At 45.0% G+C, this 18,210-nt stretch overlaps 1 protein-coding gene across 1 annotated transcript; it reads left to right on the top strand.

Annotated features, from left to right (window-relative positions):
• The first annotated feature begins 8,353 nt into the window (after window positions 1-8,353).
• On the top strand, window positions 8,354-18,125 carry LOC139382777 (F-box only protein 46-like). Its single transcript, XM_071126923.1, has 2 exons — window positions 8,354-8,776; window positions 14,693-18,125. Exon 2 carries the CDS (start codon window positions 14,809-14,811, stop codon window positions 16,843-16,845), a length of 2,037 nt encoding a protein of 678 aa, XP_070983024.1. The 5' UTR covers window positions 8,354-8,776; window positions 14,693-14,808; the 3' UTR covers window positions 16,846-18,125.
• The last annotated feature ends 85 nt before the right edge of the window (window positions 18,126-18,210 follow it).

The raw sequence follows: 18,210 nt of genomic DNA on the forward strand, positions 1-18,210 counted from the left end.
AACTTTCAGACCCGGAAATAGAGGTTTAACTAGATTGACAGAGGTGCCTGTGGTCCAACTGCGCCGGGCAAAATAGGATAAGCCCGGCGTAATATCACTAGACCAATCCTACGCCACGTTTCAACGATTTAATGTGTGATTGACAGAGGAACGTCTGTCCACTGAACAAATCAGAAAAGTGACAGGTGTGGCTACGACAACCTAATGGCTAATAACATATTAATGGGCGTATCATGAGGGAGAATGCTGGTGTTTGGAATGTAGTTTAAAAATCTTGAGGATGGTGCTGATGCTCAGTGGCGTGTATTTATGGATGCAAAGGAAAGCCAGGCTTCCCCCAATAATTGACCAAGGAAAAAAATATATACAATAATTTATATTTCGTCTCTGAGAGTTTCATAATGTCATTCAATTCGCAAGAGGCAACATGTATCTCATCGAGAAAGCACCCAAGCGAACGAAACAGTGTCCCTCTGTCTCTTTATGTTTAGCCCATCTATCTGATGCTATGATGTTGCAGCAGCCAGCCAGCGCCAGCCGTCTGGGCAAAATGAGTATGATCTTGTTGGCGCCGGTGGCAGGACCCATGCCAAAATTAATAGAAAATAGTTCCTTATCTCCTTAAAAGAGCTGGTCTTATCTTGTGTTAAAACCCTCACCCATCATGTTTCAGATCATCTGATCTCCAGTGTTGTTTTCTGCTGATTGGTAGAGAAGCTAGCGACCCAGTGTAGCCAACTCCTCAGTAAGGAAAGTAGATATTGGCTGTCCTAAAAGTCGCTGGAAGTCGCTAAATGACGCCATCTCCTAATTTGCATAATTGTCCATGTGCATGTAATTGTGATGGACGCTGTAGGAGAGAGGAATAACGTCGCGGGAGAGACAAAACGTGAGTAAAAAAACACCTTAAATATGTTTAGAACTACAAATGAGCAAGCTGCAGAGAGTGGCACACACAGCGAATAAGAACCAGATATTTGAGGTCATACTCCTCCTTCAGCACTTTATGGACCCCATTGTTAATCCCCGTCATAACAGAGGCATTGTCAGTCCCTATCCCCAGGAGTTTCTCTTTTTTAAGACAACACTTCTCGAGGAGCTATAGAGCTACAACAGCACGGGCTATAGATTTGGCATCTCCTCCCTCCAACTCAACAAGCCCCAGACATGTTGATACAATTGTCTGCTTGGTGTCACTAAAGTACCTTATCATAACCCCCAGGTACTTAGAAACACTTACATCCGTGGACTCATCGAGGAGGAGGCTGAAACGCTGGTCACCCACATCTGCAACCAACCTTTTCAGAAAGTATGGTGCTAGAACACCATTAATAATTTCTGTGCACTTTGTTCTGTGCACTTTGTCCTGTGCATTTTCAAGTGGGTAGCAAGCAGTGGAGTCTGAGAAAGCAGCTCTACATGCTTCTCCAATGTGATCACATGCCAGCATGGAACAAACAGTGTTCAGCGATAGCTAATGCCATGGTGGCCTCAGCCTTTTTTGCAGAGTCCATTTTTTTAACCATAAATGGCAGCTTGTTTTGGGTGGAACTGTTATAAGGCTTTGCCTTTTGAGTATGTTTTTGAGTTGTCATGTGTTTTTTTTACATCACTAAGTTTGGCAAAGAAATCAGCCTTACAATACAGGCAGTATGCCCATGTATCATCTCCAATAAACGGCTTCAACCAGCCTTTAAATTCAGGGTTTGATTCCCACTACTTTCTGTATTTTTGAGTGTACAGTTTAGACTGAGACATGATGAGCTAGCCAGCTAAATGTTTAGCTTATGTCACAGAGAGGCACACACACACAGTGGACAAGGTGAGTAAGTGACAGAGGCTATGTGAGTCAAATGCAGTGATTTATTTTTGTGCAGTGATTTATTTTTAGACAAAGAACCTTTTACATTTACATCCCGCCCTGAATGTAAGTCAGGGCGGGATCAGCCAGCAGCGGCTTCCTGCATGCGTGATTCATTTGCAGCCTGGACACAGAGGGGTGAACATCTCCTGCTCTGACTGCAGCTGGGAGGGACTGCTGCGCGAGGACTGGGAGTGCTTTGGGATGGGGGTTGGGCCCACGACAGCACCCGCTGCTCGTTGAGAAGAGTAAGAACAATACCTGCTTTCACGTCAGAGTCTCCAATAACACCAGAAAAAGTTGCTAGATTTGTCGCTAGTCGAATAATAGCCAATCAGCATTGAACTAAACTGAGCGAGCTCAACTGTTAATGGTCCTGGAACACCAAAATAAAAAGTGTCAAGGGAATACAGTTTGGATTTGGCTTCACACCAATTACATCACATTAAAGACAAACATCATTGACAGAAAAAATCTTGAGTTGTTGCATCTTGTTGTGGTGTTGTCCTACGGTGGCTGGCTAGCTCAAATTGACACTTTCCTAGAATGGCCATGGACAGAGATAGCGATTGGGAACGTGGTTTTACCTAATTATCCATATCAAATCAAATTGTATTTGTCACATGCTCCGAATACAACAGGTTCACCTTACAGTGAAATGCTTAATTACAAGCCCTTAACCAACAATGCATTAAGAAGTTAAGAAAAAAATAAGTGTTCATTAAAAAATAAATAGAAAATAAAAGTAACAAATAATTAACAGCAGTAGTAAAATAACAAGTGAGGCTATATACAGTGGGTACCAGTACAGAGTCAATGTGCGGCGGGCACCGGTTAGTCTACGTAATTGAGGTAATATGTACATGTAGGTAGAGTTAAAGTGACTATGCATAGATAATAAACAGAGTAACAGCAGAGGGGTCTGGGTAGCCCTTAGATTAGCTGTTCAGGAGTCTTATTGCTTGGAGGTAGAAGCTGTTTAGAAGCCTCTTGGACCTCGACTTGGCGCTCCGGTACCGATTGCCTTGCGGTAGCAGAGAGAACAGTCTATGATTAGGGTGGCTGGAGTCTTTGACAATTTTTAGGGCCTTCCTCTGACACTGCCTGGTATAGAGGACCTAGATGGCAGGAAGCTTGGCCCTGGTGATGTACTGGGCTGTACGCACTACCCTCTGTAGTGCCTTGCGGTCGGAGGCTGAGCAGTTGCCATACCAGGCAGTGATGCAACCCGTCAGGATGCTCTCGATGGTGCAGCTGTAAAACCTTTTGAGGATCTCAGGACCCATGCCAAATCTTTTCAGTCTCCTAAGGGGGAATAAGTTTTGTCGTACCCTCTTCCCGACTGTCTTGGTGTGCGTGGACCATGTTAGTTTGTTGGTGATGTAGACTCAAAGGAACTTGAAGCTCTCAGCCTGCTCCACTACAGCCCTGTTGATGAGACTGGGGGCATGCTCGACTCTCCTTTCCCTGTAGTCTACAATCATCTCCTTTTGTCTTGATCACGTTGAGGGAGAGTTTGTTATCCTTGCAGCACACGGTCGGGTCTCTGACCTCCCTATAGGCTGCCTCATCGTTGTCGGTGATCAGGCCTACCACTGTTGTCATCAGCAAACTTAATGATGGTGTTGGAGTCATGCCTGGCCGTGCAGTCATGAGTGAACAGGGAGTACAGGAGGGGACTGAGCACGCACCCCTGAGGGGCCCCCGTGTTGAGGATCAGCGTGGCGGATGTGTTGTTACCTACCCTTACCACCTGGGGCGGCCCATCAGGAAGTCCAGGATCCAGTTGCAGAGGGAGGTGTTTAGTCCCAGGGTCCTTAGCTTAGTGATGACCTTTGAGGGCACTATGGTGTTGAACGCTGAGCTGTAGTCAATGAATAGCATTCTCACATAGGTGTTCCTTTTGTCCAGGTGTGAAAGGGCAGTGTGGAGTGCCATAAAGATTGCATCATCTGTGGATCTGTTGGTGCGCTATGCAAATTGGAATGGGTCTAGGGTTTCTGGGATAATGGTGTTGATGTGAGCCATGACCAGCCTTTCAAAGCATTTCATGGCTACATTTGTGAGTACTACGGGTCGGTAGTCATTTAGGCAGGTTATCTTAGTGTTCTTGGGCACAGGGACTATGGTGGTCTGCGTGAAACATGTTGGTATTACAGACTCAGACATGGAGAGGTTGAAAATGTCAGTGAAGACACTTGCCAGTTGGTCAGCGCATGCTCAGAGTACACGTCCTGGTAATCCATCTGGTCCTGCTGCCTTGTGAATGTTGACCTGTTTAAAGGTCTTACTCACATCTGCTGCGGTGAGTGTGATCACACAGTCGTCCGGAACAGCTGATGCTCTCATGCATGTTTCAGTGTTACTTGTCTCGAAGTGAGCATAGAAGTTACTTAACTCATCTGGTAGACTCGTGTCACCGGGCAGCTCTCGGCTGTGCTTGACCTTTGTAGTCTGTAATAGTTTGCAAGCCCTGCCACATTGAATGAGTGTCGGAGCCGGTGTAGTACGATTCAATCTTAGTCCTGTATTGATGGTTCGGCGGAGGGCATAGCGGGATTTTATATAAGCTTCAGGGTTAGAGTCCCGCTCCTTGAAAACGGCAGCTCTACCCTTTAGCTCAGTGTGAATGTTGCCTGTAATCCATGGCTTCTGGTTGGGGTATGTACGTATGGTCACTGTGTGGACGACGTCCTCGATGCACTTATTGACAAGGCCAGTGACTGATGTGGTGTAGTCCTCAATGCCATCGGAAGAATCCCGGAACAAATTCTTACCTTTGCCTCGATTCGGCAGTCTCATCCAGATCATCATGGCATTTGTAGTTCTTTATGATAGCCACATTAGCAGCTAATTAACATTTCATTTTTGGTGGGTAAAAACAGGCAAATATATATTGATAAAAATCACCTTGTTCTTGAGAGATTTACATGGTTTTCAAAACGTCATGCCAGGGTAAGCCTACACGAAACAGCCCTTATTCCCTTTTAAGTGTTTCTAAAATTGAAAAATGAATGGTGGAAAATCGATTGGAACCATGTCCCTGTTTGACCTTTAGGTTTTATAGGTATTATGACTCATACTGTGCAGACTATTATCACAACACAGGTTGTAATAGGGCATTTTATCCCCCTGGCTTGGCTTCCCCGTGGATTTTACCTACACACCACGACTGCTGATGCCGAGTATCTTTTGGGATAAACATAGGAAATTCCTACACAGCAGCCAAGTAATGCAATAGCTCAACAATATTCTCCTTTAAACAAAGGCACATTTGTCCATGAAACCTGCAAACATAGCCGTGGGAAGTAGGGGTGCTGAGGGTAATGCATCACTCCCTAAAAAATAAAACATAATTACACAACAAGATTTGTGAATTAGGCCTTTATTACTCCTGTACTCCTCAACCCCCCCCCCCCACACCTAACTCCACCCCAATGAACACTTGCAAGGCATGCTGGGTACTATTCTAATGAGCCTATGAAACAAGGCCAATAATAATACCCAGTGTGTTTTGCCATTTTTATTTTTAACATTTGCATTTTAGTCATTTAGCAGGCACTTTTATTCAGAGTGACTTACAGTCAGTGCATTTAACAGAGGTAGATAAGCAACTGCATTTCACAGTCTTAGCAAGTAAAAAAAAATTGTTACTGAGAATGTTGTTATAGGGAAGGCGTGTAGTTGCAAATGTATTTTGTGTCTAAATTCCAAAATACCTCAATATACCTGTATTTGATGTAAATACTGGAATAGAATGTTCGTATCCGGTCTAAAATTATCTGCAAAATGACTAAAATGTCAAATGTAAATGTTTTGCATACAGATATCATACTACTGTATTTAATTATATAAAAATAAAAAAAATTATATTGATGTCACATGTATCATTTGTACAGTTCTTTATTAACTTCGGGATCGGTGTCCATTCCACAGGATGGTTGAGCTAACGTAGGCTAATGCGATTAGCATGAGGTTGTAAGTAACGAGAATTTCCCAGGACATAGACATATCTGATATTGGCAGAAAGCTTAAATTCTTGTTAATCTAACTGCACTGTCCAATTTACAGTCGCTTTTACAGTGAAAGAATACCATGTTATTGTTTGAGGAGAGTGCACAATTTTAAACATGAAAAGTTATTAATAAACAAATTAGGCACATTTTGGCAGTCTTGATATAACATTTTGAACGGAAGTGCATTGGATCAGTCTTTGCACGTACACTGATGCCATCTAGTGGCCAAAATCTAAATTGCACCTGGGCTGGAATAATACATTATGACCTTTCTTTTGCATTTCAAAGATGATGGTACAAAAAAAATACAAAATAACGTTTTATTTTCTTTCTTTGTGTTATCTTTTACCAGATCTATTGTACTATATTATCCTACATTCCTTTCACATTTCAAGAATATGAATATCCTTGCTTCAGGGCCTGAGCTACAGTCAGTTAGATTTGGGTATGTCATTTTACGCAATTTATTTAAAGAAAAGGGGGGGGCGGATCCTTAAAAGGTAAAAAATGTAGTTATTTGTTTCATTTGACTGTAAAACCCAAAATCTAGCAATACTACTTGTTTGAGAGTGAGGCGGATATAGCATTTAGCAAAAAAAATAAAACAATTATTTGTCTCTGAAATGAAATTATCAAGTGACAGATTTTAAACAAATAAATGCCTGTCATTGAACAACCCCATGCCATGATTAGATAGCTTACCTTTTGATTGCACGCTACAAACTTGGCATGTTCCACCAGCTGTGCTCCTCTGTTGCCTACATTGGGCCATGTTTGTGCAATGAAAAAAAACATGGCAATAATGTTATGGAACCATTGATAGTTTTTGGGGGAATATGTATGCAAACTCTGTACACTGTGGTGTGGTGGTGACCATAAAGCCATTTGAAAACAATTGAAAAGTATTAAAGACGCACTATACTGAAATCACTCCGCCATTTTCTGTTTAATCAAATTCTAATATTTTGCTTAATTTCAGTTTGTGACAAAATAAGCAAGTATAGTGTATAGAATCATTGTACCATCTAAACTGCTGTGAAATATATATATATATTCCATAACCAAAAATATTGTATTTTCAGCTGTTTGAAGCTGGTGTACACAAGTGAGTGCGCGCTCATGCATGGAGCCCAACACTCAGAAGTTCCGTCTGGCCCTCTGCTGGGCTGTATCAGCTGCTCTAAGCTCCTTCTCCACACAAACCCACCTGTGCTACCATTTGCATGCATGGCCATCCTGCATTTGAAGAAGAGGCTGTATAAAATGTTGGCATATTAGTTTCTTACAGTTTTTATTATAAATCACTTAAAAGCATTAGTATTTTGTTGTCAAATCTCAAGCAATGATCAAATCTCCAAATACATGTACAGGACTTATAACAATCTTCTACTCTTTGTACACTGATAGTACGTCATCCTGAGCTCTTTATTGCAAAGCCTTAAATACAAATGTCATCTGTCAGTGTATACAGTTTTGTTGAGAGAAAGTTCACACATTGTTTCGATCAGGGGAAAACAAAGTGGCATTGCTGATGGTTTCCTTCAAACTGTAAATACAGTGGGAGAAAAGTTTAATTTGTTTACCAGTCAGATAATTATGTTGGGATAATGATATACATGTACCTGGGACACATTGAGGGTTCCTTACTTTTTCCTTCATGTGTGTATATATAGTAATAAAACTGTAATGCCATATATCATTCCATAGTAGGCTATTCTGCATTCTCATTGCAAACAGTTTTTTAGTTGACATTACATGATGTCATGTCAACTTGTTTTGCTTAGTGAATAGCATGTGCAACTTATGATGCTTGCATTTGTTTTATTGCAATTTGCTAGCATGTTGTATTGAATGCTGATGACTGTAAATTGGATCTACGGCAGCATTGTGTGTGTGTGTCAGAGAGAGAGGCTATGTGCACGCTGTACACAAAATGCGGTGGAACCTGAGCTGCACTTCCTAACCTCCTGCCAAAATGTATGACCATATTAGAGACACATATTTCCCTCAGATTAGACAGACCCACAAAGAATTCCAAAACAAATCAAATTTTGATAAACTCCCATATCTATTGGGTGAAATACCACGGTGTGCCATCATAGCAGCAATATTTGTGACTGGTTGCCACAAGAAAAGGGCAACCAGTGAAGAACAAACACCATTGTAAATACAACCCATATTTATGTTTATTTATTTTCCCTTTTGTACTTTAACTATTGTCACATCATTATAACACTGTACATTGCCATAATATGACATTTGAAATGTCAATTCCTTTGAAACTTGTGAGTGTTATCTATTTCACTTGCTTTGGCAATGTACTCATACGTTTCCGATGCCAATAAAGCCCTTTTTAATTTAATTTAATTGAGAGAGAGAGAGAGAGAGATTGGGAGGGGTGAGAGCAAAGAGGGGGGTGAGTGGGGCCATATATGCCATATATGGGTACGCCATCGACTCTGCCTTGCTATTGGCTGTGGGCCTTGTGCAGCTGCCTGTCAACAAGATGGCCTTCCTCTCCACGGATGTTCTGATTCCGATTATTTTGGTTGGTCAGAGAATGTACCGTAAAGGCCAGCCTGTGTCAGCTCTGAAAAGGTAGCCAGATGAACGAGGAAGAGTGTGAAACAGGCTCAGGATCAGTACAGGTTGTGTACAATCAAAAAACGGACAGTAGGCTTCGAGGTTAACATTAGGTTGATATTAGAACGTAAGTACTATATTCTGCAGATCGCTAGCTACGTGGACACGTAAACGCTAAAAGATAACCCGAGTCACCTGCACCCCCATCCTTGCTCAATCGGGTTCCTCGGTCGGTTGTTGAGAGGAAAACGGGCCTACGGGACTTGCTAGTGCTGTCATCCGCACTGTTGCAGGTCAAGAGTTTGCGGATCTACAGGTAAGACGAAGATAACATGAATACTTGCACTTTACGTTAGCAATTCTTAGCTGCATTTCAATGTCGTTAGCCAGCAACACACAATATGGGTTCCATTGCAATTTTGTTTGGCAGCCTAGCCAGCACACAATGTTACACGACACAACCCTTAACGTAGTTGGCTAACTGATTTTAATGTTTACTTCAAAGACAGATGTGGTGCCTATCAGTTAGCCGCGCCATAGCGAGTGTTTGTAACCATGTAACAACGAGATTGTTGTTTGCGTCTTGGGCTATAACGCTCTAACTAATTTAGCCTAGTTGGCTAGCCAGCTAACATTAACGTAGATAAATTGGTAACGTTAAGCTAACTAGCAGCTAGGAAATGAAGTTGTTTAGCTAACGTTACTGTACCTAGTTGTGTTAGCTACCTAGTTAACATTAGCCAGCTGACGTTAGTGTTTACTTCTTTGCGGCCTGCACGTCAGGCAGTTGCTCGTTAGAATAATTGATTAGCATATAACTAACCTAATGTAAGCTAACATTAGTTAGCTAGTTAACCACGGTACGGACTTAAGGGGTTAACTTAACGTTATAAGAATAACTAAACCATCTGGTTAAACCACAGCCAGGATTTCTGTTTCGTCCTATTCCTAGCTAGCTATGTAACTAAGTTAGCTAGATTGCGCAATTATTGTTACATTTGTATCATATTTTTGGTCATTTCAACTCATTGTTTGTTGTTAGACAATTGAATAAACACATGTGGGGATGTCAATAATTAGTCATTGGCTACGCATGGTTACCCATGTAGACAACCTAATGGAAATGTTCCGTTAAATTCTGAAGGTGCTTTGTTTATAGCTAGAGTCCATGTCACCTGTACTTCCTCAGTGCAGTAACGTTTCTCTGTTTCGTTTGTTTGATTTTCAGCTTCTTAATTCAGTATTGGCTAGGTGACCATGTTTTCCAAACACTGGTAAATATCTAACGTTACTCTGGATTAAGATTCAAATTTGTCTGCCGAAACAATGGGGTGTCAGCTATGACATATGACACCTTGACATTGAAAACATCTATTTTGTTAATTGAAGTGTGAAGTGGATTTACAGCTGGTGACAGAATTTCATCATGGGTCCCTGATCTGTACTATACAGAAATAAATGCATAATTATGGATATTAGAGTGTTGTATCTTAAATAGGCACACAAATGTAGATATATGCAATATAGACCTCTGTATATTTTGGTATTATTCTACACACTGGCTATTTTTAAAACTTTTTTTATATAAATAAATGTAACCTTTATTTAACTAGACAAGTCCGTTAAAAACAAATTCTTATTTACAATGACGGCCTACACCGGCCAAACCCGAACGACGCTGGGGAAATTGTGCGCCGCCCTATGGGACTCCCAATCATGGCCGGTTGTGATACAGCCTGGAATCGAACCAGGGTGTCTGTAGTGACACCTCAAGCACCCAAGACCAAATTAGTTTGGACCGGACCAAATCCGAATCAGTCATAAATGTATTTTTTCCCTCAGAACAGCTTCAATTTGTCGGGTCTTGGGCTCTACAAGTTGTCAAAAGCATTCCGAAGGGATGCTGGCCCACGTTGACGCCAATGTTTCCCACAGTCGTGTCAAGTTGGCTGGATGTCCTTTGGGTGGTAGACCATTTCTGATACACACAAGAAACTGTTGAGCGTGAAAAACCCAGCAGCGTTGCAGTTCTTGACACCAACCGGTGCGCCTGGCACCTACTTCCATACCCCGTTCATAGGCACTTCAATGTTTTTGTCCTGCCCATTCACCCTCTGAATGGCTAACATACACAAACCATGTCTCAAGACTTAAAAATCATTCTTTAACCTGTCTTTTCCCCCTTCATCTACACTGATTGAAGTGGATTTAACAAGTGACATCAATAAGGGATCATAGCTTTCACCTGGTCCAGTCTGTCATGGAAAGCGCAAGTGTAGTTCGGTAGAGTACAGTAAATTAGTGTACTCAACTTGTGTGCTTTACTGTGTACTGTACTGAACTCTATTCTACTGAACTATACTTTAATTTTAATTTTTTTTTTACCCAATCTGAACCAATCATGGATGTCTGTTTTGGGTCAAATCAAGGCCGGTCTGGACCGGACCAAAAATCAACATCTTTGGACGTTGAAATCAAGGCCGGGGGGGGACTGACCAAATTCCGAATACTTCTCAATGTCCATGGACGTCTGATGTCAGTTGGTGCTCAGTGAGTAAGGAAGCTGATTACAGTAAATGGAAAGAGCGGGGGCTCATGGGTAGGTGTCAGTAGGTAGCCGGGAGAGGTGACATTAACTGGATGGAGAGGGCTTGTCCAGGCTGTAGTCACACTTGCTTTGACCACCAAATGGTAGAAGGAGAAAGAAAACCGTTAGGAGTTGTGGAAGGAAGGACTGTAGCAGGTGACCCAACAGTGGTTTGTGACTATGATTTCCCATTGTTGCCAATTCAATTGCAGTCATTTGTAAAATAATTGTTTTTAATCACTTAATAATTCATAACCAAATAGATATTAGTAAAATCGCTAATATGTAGGTCTACCTTTACTTGTTACTTTTGTGAACTTTCATTATCCTCCCTCATGAGAGAAATGGGAAAATATCTTAGGTATGTGGGTTTTTGATAACAGAATTAAGGCACAGGGCAGTGTGTGTGTTGATGTTAGCTGGCAGGGGTCTTCACATCAACATGATTGTGTTTTGATGTGTTACTGATACCTCTTAAGACTTTTTCTGGTAAATGTTTTCTTTTTCCTTTTTCCATCTGTTTGAATAGAGTTCGAAGCCGTTGCTTAGTCCTAATATTTAGGATAGAAAATAGTTAAACTGTGTACATATATGCCTTGATTTCTTAAATATAGATGCCTACTGTAGCTTTCATTAGACACCATATTTAACATCATCCTATGAACTTGGTGGCGCTCAAGGGTCCGGTTTTACATTGAAATGCTCTTATTTTCTCAAAGACGAAAGAAATAATCGAACTACAGGAAAAGCACATGTTGTTCAACTGAGAACTAGGCCTATACATTTTTATCTTTGGTACTAGAATCAGAAGTATGGGAATAGTGGAGCAATGGGGTATTGAAACAAGCTTTGGGCATCTTCATGATTCATCTTCACATGTAGGTCTATATTCAATAGTTAAATTCCAGGGATCATCCTTTGATGCTTGGGTCAGCCTAAAATCCTCTCAGAACAGTTTTGTATTGATAGGGTTTGTATTCAATGTTTACAGAGAAACTACAATTCACCATTATGGCGACCATTGTCCTGGCCCCTTTACAACCAACACTATTTGAGTGAGGGGGTTGGTGATGAACTCTTTTGATTGAAGCCAAATGGTGGAAAGAAACAACCTGATGAAGAGCTATAGTTTAAAAGGAGGGCCTCAATATCCTTTGCAGTTCAGCACAGTGCTGTTCACTGCCAGAGAAGCACAGCTGACAGACCAAACACTTCTATAGCCAGCTTGTCTGCCTGACCCTCTCACGACAAAGGCACTCTGGGTTCATTTTATTGGGGGTGGGTGGTCCATTATCAGCCTCACCTTGGCACGGGCTACTGCTGTATTGTCCCTGCAGGCGCAGCCAAGGCGAGGGCCAGTGGCTGGAGTAATTTATCACCTCTCTGCATAGTCCACCATTCTCAAAGCCTCTGAGAGGGAGGATATCGCTAGAGGCGAACGAGGGGCCTGTCTGAATTATCTGAGGAAAAGCCTGGAATTAGGATTTTAGTTTAACAAGTGTTTTTCCCTGCTTAGTATGCCTAAACTTTTTTCTTCTCAATATTATATTTTCTCTGTGATAGGAATGATGTCGTGCTAAACATTCCTTCACTGCCTGAGACTATTCTAACGGTGGTATTTTATTGGGCGCAGATAGAAACGCAAGTTGTGGAATTGAAATGTATTCCATGGCATTTGACAACCGTTTTGTTTCTATACGTTCCCTGTTAAATCTGGAGCATTCTGTTATGATGTGGAGCCTGCTGAATATGCTCCAGCAGAAAGCCTCTGGATTGTTTGATGACTACATGATGGAGGAGTGAATCCTCCTGCATTTGTGTGTGTGTGTGTGGTTCAGCGGTCGGTCAGACAACTTGGGGAGCCAGTGAGAGACGAGCCTCTGGCACGGCACTCAGCTATTTCTGTACTGCTGCTTGGCATGGACAGGATTTGGAGGCTTAGGCAACAAAAGAAAAGCTTAAAACCATCCTTAATTTGCAGGAATTGTTTCAAATGAGAGGGGAAAACCTGTGCAATGATAATGCAGTTTTTATCAGCTGTCGGGGAATACAGATTTTTGGCAAAGTATCGGCCGTGTTTTGGTCCATGGATATCACTTTGATACGATAAACGGTGTACTAGTCTCATGTCCTCATTTTGTGGACTCTGTCATCGTTCAGGCTATTACTCATTACCTGTTATTAAGCCAGTATAGACGTCTTTAAACATACTGCTTGTATTAGATGGTGTCTCCCTGCAGAGTTCAGCTTTGTTTCAGCTTGTATGGAAACACGTGTAGAATAGAACCACATACTGCATGCCGTTTATTACTATTGTAGCATTTCACTACCCTCTGGTCATCAGCCGCCTTACTTCCTAAATAAATTGCAGGGGATATTGTGGGATCGCAGTCAGTAAATAGGCTATGACTACAGGATGGATTATAGCCACTGACTCCAGCTTCTGGGTGACTGGTAGTGCGACTGCCATCTCTCCATCTTCTGAAGCAACGTTGGTGGCTCTAAATAGTAGATACTGGTCAATAGAGAGGGAATCTGACTGGAGACAAATGAATCACTCACTGTCCGCCACTCACTGTCTGCTTCAGGAAGTGCCGGTGTTTGTTTCAAAGATGGACAAACAGACTGACACTCACTGTCCCTGTTACGCCAACCAATATTTTTATGTGGGGGGATAAAAACGGAGTGGGGTGGTGGCCCTGGGATGTACTTCATACAGGGTGTAATCTGCAGGCTCTTAGCTGGAGCTGTGTGATTTATAAAGCCCTTAACCAACCCAGGAGTACGCGCGTACACACACACAGCCTGTGCAGGATCTCTTTTACAGATGAGCCCTGCATAAATACATCACACATACAATGTACATAACAAGAAAAACAGACACATTTGTCAACATAGAGGTCTAAAGGTCTCGTTGAAACAGTTTTGCACCACTTGTTCCTCTTAAGCACCCAGTGTCACATTTTTGGCAGGGTAACATGAAATGGCACAGGCACCCCGGGTAAACAGTTTTCCTGCAGGCCGCAGCCAAGATCCTTTAGACTCTGCCTGGCAGGCAATATCAATTCCACTACTCTCCCCTTCTAAAAATAGACTAGGCATATGCTTTCCTTGTTCTTCCTCACCTCCTATTAGGCAGGTCCTCTTTTGAAGTGTCAGGATGGGAATCCATTAGCTCTTTTATTCCTCCCTTCATCTGCCCCAGACACAAGGCCCTGAAATGGAAGCCTTTAATTAGATTGAAAGCCTTCAAGGCGAGATAATTGACTAATTGAGTTTAGCTGTTGAGGCTGTCTGAAAGCACGAGTCCTCCTGACTTCCTTGTGCACTGCGACTTGGTTTCTGAACCACCAAGAGGCTAGAAGCTGACTTGCTGTACTCTTTCTGTAATGAATGGCTAGAAGGTGTGACATTTGATCCAGTGAGTGTCTCACACCCTTCCATAGAGGTCACAGAATTAGACTAGGTGACTTCGGTATTTAGTACTAATGCAACATGTAGAATGCATGGGAAGAAATTGGCCCTCAAATTAGATTTTTAGATGTGTAATGTAATACAACTTGATGACATGACTCATGTTTATCTCCCCCGGCTAGATGACCTGTGATGGTTAATGTTGTAATACTCCTCTCCCTCTCCCTACAGATTGTATGCCCTCTTCCTGTGACGGTGCCTACTGGCTCGCACAGAGAGAATGAGTGGCGTGGTGCACAGCAGATGCCCAGCCTAGACGCCGCTGATATGCTTCCCTCTGGCCCGTGATGGACCGAGATACCTTCTCCCACATCCGACTGTGGTGCCCACGCCCCTTTGGCACCTACTCCCAGAACAAGCCCCGAAGCACGGGTACGGGGGGCAGTGGGGCAGCCCCCTCCCTCTGCAAGGCTGACACTGCGGGGCACACGTCGCTGGAGGCCGGGGGAGGCGTGGATGGCCAGGAGGAGGAGGATGCCGGCTCCGAGAACACTCCCCCAGACGCCGACCCGGCATCGGCACCGCAGGCCCCCTCCACCCCTCCCGGGGCCACACAGATGGAGGATGGAAGGGTGCTGCTGGACACCTGGTACGTCATCAAGCCGGGCAACACCAAGGAGAAGATTGCCTTCTTCGTGGCCCACCAGTTCAGTGGGGTGGGCCTGCCTCGACCCAGCGCCATAAAGGTGAAAGGGAACTGGGCCACGGACTGCACTAAGGCCAAGCGTAGGCGGCGCTGCTCCTCCTATGACCCCCCCGCCCGGGCCCACGTAATTTCCGCCCCCCCGCCCCCAGAGCCCTCCACCCTAGAGGACCTCCCCGGCGTGAGTGAGACTGACCTGCTGTCTGTGGCGGAGATGGTGGCCCTGGTAGAGCAGCGTACAGCCGTGGCCCTGCAGGGCATGGTGGCCCAGGGACAGACTGCCCCAGAAGACCCCGAGCACACACTCCTGCGGGGCACAGTCTCCGACCCCAGCCCCATGGTGTTCCTGTCAGAGAGCCCTGACCCCCCACACCCCTCGCATGGTGCCCTGGAGGAGGAGGAGCAGCAGGAGTCGCGGCGTGTGGCTCAGGTTGTAGCCCACTTTGAGTCCCAACATCAACTCCTGGAGAACACATTGAGGCCCGCGTCGGGCCTGGACTCTCCCAGGGAGAGGGAGCGGAGCGGGGACTCTGGCAGCGCCGGGCCCACCCACGGCCGAGGCGAAGTGAGGATAGCCTTCCGGGTGTCCAGCCTGGATCCTCGCTCGCAGTCGGAGCCCGCAGGCCGGCCCCGCTGCATGTTCATGAGCTGTGGGGGAGGAGGGGGGCAGGCGGGGGCCCGGGCCAACGAGAAGATCACCTGTGATCTTTACCAGCTGGTCAGCCCCTCGTCACTTGACCCCAGCCTCCTGCTGGCCGGCTCTCCAAAAGCTGACCCCCATGGGGAGGGCCATACGGACCGGCCAGCCTCCAGCAGCCCTGACCCCAGCCAGGAGCTCGGCTCTGGGGAGAAGAAGCATGTGGCCCGGGAGAGAGTGACTGGCTTCCACGTGGAGGTGGTGGTCACGGGTGCTGTGGACCAGTGTGTGTTCTATGGCAAGGACAGCACAGAGAATGTGCAAGAGGAGACGGTGTGTTTCGCCATGCCCAGTGGGGTCAGCCCTGCCGACGGCTCAGAGGACCCCCCTCCAGGCCAGCTGTTCTTCCTGCAGCCCCAGAGAGGGTCTGACGAGGACAGTGGCACCGGCAGCAGCAGTGGAATGTGCTCTTTGGACTGCACCAATAACAACAATCCTGCTGGGGATGCTGCTGACCGGCCGGACTCCCCCCTGGCCGGCGTGGAGGACTGCTCGGACCCCTCCCTGTGCCGTCTCTACCGCCACGTCTCTCACGACTTCCTGGAGATCCGCTTCCAGATCCAGCGGCTGCTGGAGCCTCGTCAGTACATGCTGCTACTGCCCGACCACATCATGGTCAACATCTTCAGCTACCTGCCCACCCGCTCGCTGGCCGCCCTCAAGTGCACCTGCTACGACTTCAAGGTTCTGATTGAGACGTACGGTGTGCCCGCCACCGACTCGCGCTGGAACCAGGACCCGCTGTACCGCGACGACCCCTGCAAGCAGTGCAAGCGGCAGTACGAACGGGGCGACGTGTCTCTCTGTCGCTGGCACCCCAAACCTTACCACCACGACCTGCCTTATGGACGCTCCTATTGGATGTGCTGCCGGCGCACGGACAAGGACACACCAGGCTGCTGCGTGGGGCTGCATGACAACAACTGGGTACTGCAGCCCTGCGAGCTGGTGCAGACCCGCGCTAAGAGGGAGGACGGGAGGTAAAGGGGGCCCTTCCTGGGTCCCAGCACCCCTCTTACTCCCTCTAGACCCACTGCACCTGGTGGCACGCTACAGACCAGGGTTGGGGTCCTCTCCTGTGTTGTCAGCGCTCTCTCTGCTCGCTATCGCCTTGTTCTTAGCAGTCGACTAGCTCCCTACTCGGTTGTTAGTTCATGTGAAAACTGGACACCTGATGAGTGGGCCCATGTTGGTGGTATGGTATGGTGCTCTGTGTGCATGAGGCCTGATGCTCAACGTTTCTGCCTATTGGTCAACTGACAGTTACGTCCTAGCCATGCTGTCAGTACTGGAGCTGACCCCAACCTTACTGACCAGAGGCCCAGCCACTGAGGACTAACTGGCTGGCTCACAGAGGGAGTCTGTGAAAGTTTTTAAAGGTCCAATGCAGCTGTTTTTATCTCAATATCAAATCATTTCTGGGTAACAATTTAGTACCTTACTGTGATTGTGTTCAATTAAAATGGTCGAAAAGAAAAAATAGCATCTTGGCAAAGATCATTTTCTGAAACAAGAATGTTTGCTTGGACTGTCTGGGTCTGATTGGGGAGGGGGAAAACTGAGAGCTAGCTGTTGCTGGCAGAGGTTTTCAACTCGTTCTTATTGCTCTATTAACTAGTGATGTCACCAGGCAGGCCAAAAATCCATCCCACCAAAACAGGCTGAAATTTCCCAACAGCTCTTAGACTAAAAGGGCTTTAACTCACATTTTCACAGTATAATTCCAACCTCTGTGCAAAAATGTATATAAAACACAGGAAATCATGTTTTTGACTGCACTGGGCCTTTAATGATTGAGACTTTTTTTAAGTGTGGGGGCAAGAGAAGGCAAATTGTCACTTTGCAAAGCTCTGGTGTCACTTTGTACAATGGTTTTGACAGCTTGATATCAATGCTCTTGTTTTTTTGGTGTGTGAGCGAATGTTTGCTGTTTTTTGAGGACTATGTTCTCCCTCCCGCCTCTATTTTCTTGCCCCTCCCTCCCCACTAACCCCCAGTCCCAACTCCTTGCTAGTTGGCAGAGGGCAGTCTTTGCGTCAATGCGGGTGAAAAGAAACCCTGACCATCTCTCTACACCAGCTTCCAGCCTTAACCCCACTGGTCCCACTCACTCCCTAAATCTGCAAAACCTTGACAAATACAGTATAGAGAACTTTGTTCACTTGACTCCTCTCACCGGGTATTGGGAGACCACTGTAGGTTTCAGATGTACAGTGCTAATGGGAATGTGCTTCTCAAATAAACAGAAATGATTAAAACTGGAATATGACCCCTGACTTTTCTTTCTGCATGATGACTTGTTGGTAACTTTTGATGGGCCTACACTGTAGCAACTTCTAATTGAAAAAT

The sequence above is a fragment of the Oncorhynchus clarkii genome, chromosome 24, assembly GCF_045791955.1.
Source record: "Oncorhynchus clarkii lewisi isolate Uvic-CL-2024 chromosome 24, UVic_Ocla_1.0, whole genome shotgun sequence".
In the NCBI taxonomy this organism is placed as follows: domain Eukaryota; kingdom Metazoa; phylum Chordata; class Actinopteri; order Salmoniformes; family Salmonidae; genus Oncorhynchus; species Oncorhynchus clarkii.